The 6,082-nt window shown below is 54.5% G+C and overlaps 1 protein-coding gene across 1 annotated transcript in view; it reads right to left on the bottom strand.

Annotated features, from left to right (window-relative positions):
• LOC108518721 (leukocyte immunoglobulin-like receptor subfamily B member 4) overlaps positions 1 to 3,720 on the bottom strand; it is a 37,875-nt gene extending 34,155 nt beyond the window's left edge. Inside the window, exons 1-10 of the mRNA XM_017857345.1 lie at positions 3,472 to 3,720; positions 3,281 to 3,316; positions 2,811 to 3,095; positions 2,365 to 2,664; positions 2,002 to 2,052; positions 1,673 to 1,723; positions 922 to 1,038; positions 543 to 618; positions 423 to 460; positions 70 to 162 (exon numbers count right to left, since the gene is read on the bottom strand). Of these exons, the coding sequence (XP_017712834.1) occupies positions 70 to 162; positions 423 to 460; positions 543 to 618; positions 922 to 1,038; positions 1,673 to 1,723; positions 2,002 to 2,052; positions 2,365 to 2,664; positions 2,811 to 3,095; positions 3,281 to 3,316; positions 3,472 to 3,577 (1,153 nt within the window). The 5' untranslated portion in view covers positions 3,578 to 3,720. The remainder of the gene's footprint in view (positions 1 to 69; positions 163 to 422; positions 461 to 542; positions 619 to 921; positions 1,039 to 1,672; positions 1,724 to 2,001; positions 2,053 to 2,364; positions 2,665 to 2,810; positions 3,096 to 3,280; positions 3,317 to 3,471) is intronic.
• Between the last annotated feature and the right edge of the window lie 2,362 nt (positions 3,721 to 6,082).

Here is a 6,082-nt window from a genome sequence, read left to right as displayed (position 1 = left end):
GTCCAATGTGAAGATGCTGAGAGCCGGGGGAAGGAGGACAGAGAAGTCCTGCAGGATTAGATCTGGCACCAGGAGGCCTTTGGTGCCTGGGACAGGGGCAGGGTCTCACCCGACTGTCCAGCTCCACCGCATCCTCAGGCTGTGTGTCCTTCATGGCAGCATCTGCTGGGGGCAGATCAAGGGGTTTGTCTCCTGGGAAGGTTCCCTGGGACCTCTCATTCCTGCCGGACCCTGCCCTGTTCCCATTAGGGCCACTGTGATGCAGGGAGGGGCTGTAATGTGCCTGAGGTCCTACAGTGTGGGTTCAGACCACCTTCCCCCGAGTCCCTGACCCTTACCAGCCCGTACTCCTGCCCCCATTGCTATTGAAACTCTGAGGCCTGCCTCTCCACCCCAGGTGCCCCCCTCTGCCTCTCACTTACTGGGGTTTTCTCCCTGGACGTCAGCAGCTGGGCTGGACCTGGGGGAGGATACAGGAGTGTGAGGGGTGGTGAGGTGGCTATTGGGGTGGGTGGGAGTCTGAGGTCTTCTGGCAGAATTACCTCCTCTGTAGGCCCCTGTCCTTGGGCTCTGGCTCCGCAGCCCCTGGAGGACGTTGGAAATCAGCCTGTCTCTGGGCTGGGAAAAGGTGGACAGAGTCTCAGCTCTCGGAATGTTAGAACCACCTGCCTTGCACATGCAACTCAAGAGGAAGACAAACCCGAAAATACACTTGCAAGGATGTTTTAAATCCTTCCTAAGTTTAGAAAAACCGAAAGAATAAAGCACTTCTGTTATGCCCTTCTTTATTTTCTTTCTAGATTTTCTCACTGGGAACTTCTGGAGCAGTTTCTAAGCTGACCTCTCCTATCTGCAGTCTCTTTGGCTGGTGCCCTGAGCCCACCCTGCCTCAGCCCACAGGTTCCCCAATTTCCTACTTACCTGATGTCCTGTGTTTGCCCTGACGCCAGTGTTGGAGGAGGAGGAAGAAGAGGAGGGAGAGAAGCAGGATGGAGACCACCAAGACCCCGATCAGTACCTCCCAGTGCCTTCTCAGACCTTGGGTGTGATGACATCAGGAATGGGGATGATGTCACTGATGTGACCACCTACTGTGCGCACACCTACTGTGTGTGCTGGGTATTTCTTTCATTACCTCCAACCTTCACAGCAGTTGTGCAACTTGAGATTGCCACCCTCTCTCTACCCATTTCACAAAGGAGGAAACTGAGACTCAGAGAGGGGAATCGCCTGCCCCGGGCCCCCAGCCAGGAAGCAGCAGAGCTGGGAAGGGAACCCGGGACTCTGATCTGCAGCCCTTGTTCCCTGCACCAGAGCCAAGTCCCAGAGTTGCAGGGAAAGAGCCTGATCATCTTGAACCACAGCCCTGCTCCCCACCCCTGCCCCAGGTCACCGTCACTGCTGCAGGTGGGACAGGACAGGCCCCTACGGAATCGACTCTGGGAGGCTTCCCTGGGAGGCCTCCTCTCCCAGGAGGCCACAGCTGGGAGTCAGAGCTGAAAGGAACATTCCCACCTGCAGGTCTCTCTCCTTTACATTTGGAGAAACTGAGGCCCAGGCAGGGGAGGGGCCTGTCCACATCGCCATCTCCAGAGGAGCCTGAACCTAGGACAGAGCCCACCCCTGCCTCCCCGGTACCCCGCCCACCTCCCACTCAGAGCCCCTCACTCACCACTCTGGGGGCCTGACCCTGTAGGCATGAGGGGCTGGTCCTCAGGGCCTGCTGGGTTAGAACAGGGACGTGAGGGCTGGGGCTGCCCTGCCCCCCACCTCAGCTAGGCTTCTCCTCCCAACATCTCCCTCTGCCTTGACCCCTCACCCCGCATTACTCAGCCTCAGGGCCTTGGAAGGCTGTAGTGCCTCCCAAGTCACTACCCGACTCCCACATCCCTGGAAGCAAGCCCAGCTGAGAATTGGAATGAGGACTTAGATCCACTGAGCGTGTCTTGAGACAGGCCTCGGGCTTTGGAAACTCTCTGGACAGTGGCCTCTAAGACTCACCAGCTGCTGAGATGGACCTTGTGGGTGAGGGGCTGGGACTCTCCAAGGATCCTGGGTAGAAGGACAAGAGGAGGGTGAGAGTCTGGGGTTGCCCCGGAGTCTCCACCTCAAATTGAACTTCTTCCTACATCTGCCCTGTGGCTTCCCAGGGACCATGTCTCTGCCCAGCTGGCACCTTCTGGACCCCAAGTAAGGGAGAAGAGCATGGGCATGCCTGGGAGGACCCTGTTGTCCTCCTCCCCTCTAAGGGCTGAGTCCCCCACTGGCTGAGCCCCCCTCCCTCCGTCCCTGCCCAGAGCTCTGCTGGGAGTAGGGCCTGAGCTGAGCCATTGAGCTCAGAGAGGACAGGGTCAGGAGCCTCACCTAAGACTGTGAGCTCCAGGGGGTCACTGGGGTGTGACAGCAGGTAGTGGGAGAAGCTGCGTGAGCTGATGCACCTGTAGGTCCCCCCATGCACTGAGGTCACAGGACTCATGGGGAATTCAGCCCTGTGCAGCTGAGCTCCGTGCTCTGATCTCAGATGCAGCAGGGGATGGGCTGCCCCCTCCTTAAACAGAAGGAAAGTGTCCATCTGGCTCCGTGACTGACACAGCAGGGTCATGCTCTCTCCTGAGGTCACAAGAGGACTCGGCAGGACTGAGAGGGTGGGTTTGCTGTAGGCTCCTAGGAGAGAAGGAGGCACCGTGTTTAATGGGCTCCCACCTCCCACATCATCCCCAGGGCTGGGCTGTGAAAGGAAGATGCCCCTGAGAGTTGACCCCCTTCCTGAGGGCAGAGCCTGGGGCTGGGACCCCTGAGTGTCCTCTCACCTGTCATCACCAGGTCCAGGGAGTCACTGAGCTCTGACCAGTCTGCATGGCTGTGATAGTAACAGTGATATCTCCCTGCATGTTGATGTGTCATGGATGGGATGGAGAACTTGGCCTTGTTCCTGGGTTTCAGTGGGTTCTGTCTGTCCCAGGGGGCTGGGCTTCCTTCTTTATCCAGACGGTACTCCTGAGCCTCCAGGGTCCCCTGACACCAGATGGTCACAGGGCTCCCCCAGCTGATCACAGAGTCAGGCTCAGCCCAGACGGTGGGTTTGGGGAGGGGCCCTGGAAAGAAATCAGAGGCTGCATCCCAAGACGTCCCCATACTCAGATCCCAGCTCCCAGTCCCAGGACCCTTCAGATGTCACCATCAGTCACCCAGAACTGCTGTCTCCTCTCCCAGCTGCCCATGGGTGGCCCTTTGTCCCCAGGGAGAAGGAGGGACCTGGGACAGCTGGGGACAGACTCACCTGCCTGTACACAGGTCCTGGGGCCCAGACTCAGCCCTGGAAGAGAGTTCCCTGTGAGAGATTTGCCCCTGAAGCCTGAGCAGGTCCTCTCTTTACCCTGAGATTTTTGAGTCTCCTAAAGAACCAGGGCCTGGCTGTGAGGAAAAGTTCTTCCAAGACTCGGGTCTCCCTTCCCTCTCCCTAAATCTCACCTAAGCAGCACAGGACCATGAGGGCGGGGGTCATGGCGTCTCCTCCCGGTGGCCCCAGCTGTGCAGATGGATGAGTCCTCAGTGCCGGCAGCACAGAGAGACACATGGTGTGTAGCCGCTCGGAGGCTGGGTCCTTCTAGTCATGGGGTTGTTCCATCAGCAGCCCACAGAAAGGGAAACTGCCCTCATTTGAACCCTAGCCTGGCTTTCATTTCCCCAGGGCTAGGTCTGGGGCAGGCACCAGGTTCTCTGCAGACATTTCAGACAGAAATAGGGTCTCTCTGATCCCAGCCTGCTGTCTCCCTGATCTTAATTCCTCTCTTGCCCAAACATCAACCCGTATGTATTGTGTATTTGCAATGTGCCTGATGCTGGGGGTACATCACTGAACAAGTGAAACAAACAACAAACAAACAAACAAACAAACCTGTGTTTTCAGAGCACAGGTGAACCATGAACCTTCCTATTGTTGCCATAACAAATCACCACAGCTTAGTGGCTTAACATAATGTAGGTTTATTGACTTACCATTCCAGAGGTCACAAGTCCAAAATGGGTCTCCTTGAGCTAAAATACAGTTGCCATCAGAGCCGTGTCTTCCTGGAGGCTCCAGGGAGGAGCCATTCCCTTGCCTGTTCAAGCTTCAGCAGGCTCCCACATTCCAGCCTCACCATTCCTTCCATCCTCAAAGCCACCAGTCCCGTTATCCGGCCCCTGCTTCCATCCACTCGCCCCCTTCTCTCACTCTGACCCTGCTGCCTCCCCCGTTTCATTTACTCAGCCCCTTGTGATTACATTAGGCCCACCTGGATAATCTCCCCAACCCAAGATCCTTAACTTAATCACATCTGCAAAGTTCGTTTTGCCACATAAGCTTCCCCTATTCACAGGGTCTGGGGCTCAGGACGTGGACATCTCTGGAAGGTCACTATTCTGCCTCCCACAGGCCTTCAGGGACTCCTTTAGCCAAATCTCGCAGAAACCACTTCTATGTGATGACGGAGAGCGGCTGGGCACACCAGTTGAACGCTTGGTGGGCAAGTGCGCAGCCAGGTCATGGTCAGCTACTGATGTCCCACGGGGCCCTGCCTACTTGAGGCCAAACGTTCCCTCTCTACCAGAGCCCAGTAGCCACCTAAAAACTGTGTCGCAAAACAAAACTCATTCTCTGCAGCGCTGGCACGATGTAGCCCAAAATCTTTTTTTTTTTTTTTTTCTTTTCTGAGACGAAGTCTTGCTCTGTCGCTCAGGCTAGAGTACAGTGGTGTGATCTCAGCTCACTGCAACCTCCGCCTCCTGGATTCAAGTGACTCTCCTGCTTTAGCCTCCTGTGTACCTGGGATTGCAGGCACCCGCCACCACTCCTGGCTAATTTTTGTGTTTTTAATAGAGACAAGGTTTCACCATGTTGGCCAGGCTGGTCTCGAACTCCTGACCTCAGGTGATCTGCCCACCTCAGCCTCCCAAAGTTGCTGGGATTACAGGCGTGAGCCACCGCGCCCAGCCAAGCACAGATTTTAAATGTCTTCACTGCAGATAGATGTTAGTATGCGGAGTGATGGACATGTTAATTGGCTTGATTCCATCATTCCACAATGTATACATTTATAACACATTGTACTCCATAAATATATAGAGTTGGTGAATTCAATATTTAGTAAAATTATTTTGAAAAGAAAAAAAACCATAAATAGATAACAAGCACGCAAAAAGGCCAGATAGCTTCCACCCTCAGACCACTGCCTGCGTTAGCTTCCACCCTCAGGCCGCTCGCTGCCTGTGTAAAACACTGCAGGTGGTCAGCTCTCAGTAATCATTCGAATGGGCATGTCCTGCAATGATCTGGGATTGTGGTCTGTCCTAGATGGTGACTAATCATTTTCTGCCTCTGATCTCCTTAAAAGGATGAGAAGGCTGGGCGCGGTGGCTCACACCTGTAATCCCAGCACTTTGGGAGGCCGAGACGGGCGGATCACAAGGTCGGGAGATCGAGACTATCCTGGTGAACACGGTGAAACCCCGTCTCTACTAAAAATACAAAAAAAAAAAAAATTAGCCGGGCGAGGTGGCAGGCGCCTGTAGTCCCAGCTTCTAGGGAGGCTGAGACAGGAGAATGGCGTGAACCCGGGAGGCGGAGCTTGCAGTGAGCGGAGATCGCGCCACTGCACTCCAGCCTGGGCGACAGAGCAAGACTCACGTCTCAAAAAAAAAAGGATGAGATGGCATACCTCTAATTTTAAAACTGAACATATTTGGGTGGGAGGAAAACTAGGAAAGTAGGAGGTTAAAAAAAAATCCAAAATTAATATCGATTTTCTGTCTATATTGGTCAGGAGCAAAGAAGGAGAGGCTTTGCAGGAGGCTGAAAGTCCAATAGGTGCTGGGACTGCGTGATATAGTGTCACTGCGTTTTTAGGTTTTCCAAGCACCATGCTTTTAGTACCCTCATTCCGTTATCCTTTGGGGTTCACCTCTCAGAAATCAATGGGGACAGTATCTTCATTTTCTCGAGATTTCCTGTGGCTCCACACTGGTGTGTAAGGAGCTATTGGAAGCTATTTCAGCCAAAGCTTGAATGCATCGGACAAGCTCTGGGGAAAAACAAACTGCG

This window comes from Rhinopithecus bieti, unplaced genomic scaffold, assembly GCF_001698545.2.
Source record: "Rhinopithecus bieti isolate Rb0 unplaced genomic scaffold, ASM169854v2 scaffold_47117, whole genome shotgun sequence".
NCBI classification, from domain to species: domain Eukaryota; kingdom Metazoa; phylum Chordata; class Mammalia; order Primates; family Cercopithecidae; genus Rhinopithecus; species Rhinopithecus bieti.
Note: the sequence above shows the minus strand (reverse complement) of the source record. Positions and strands in the feature narration are given on the sequence as shown.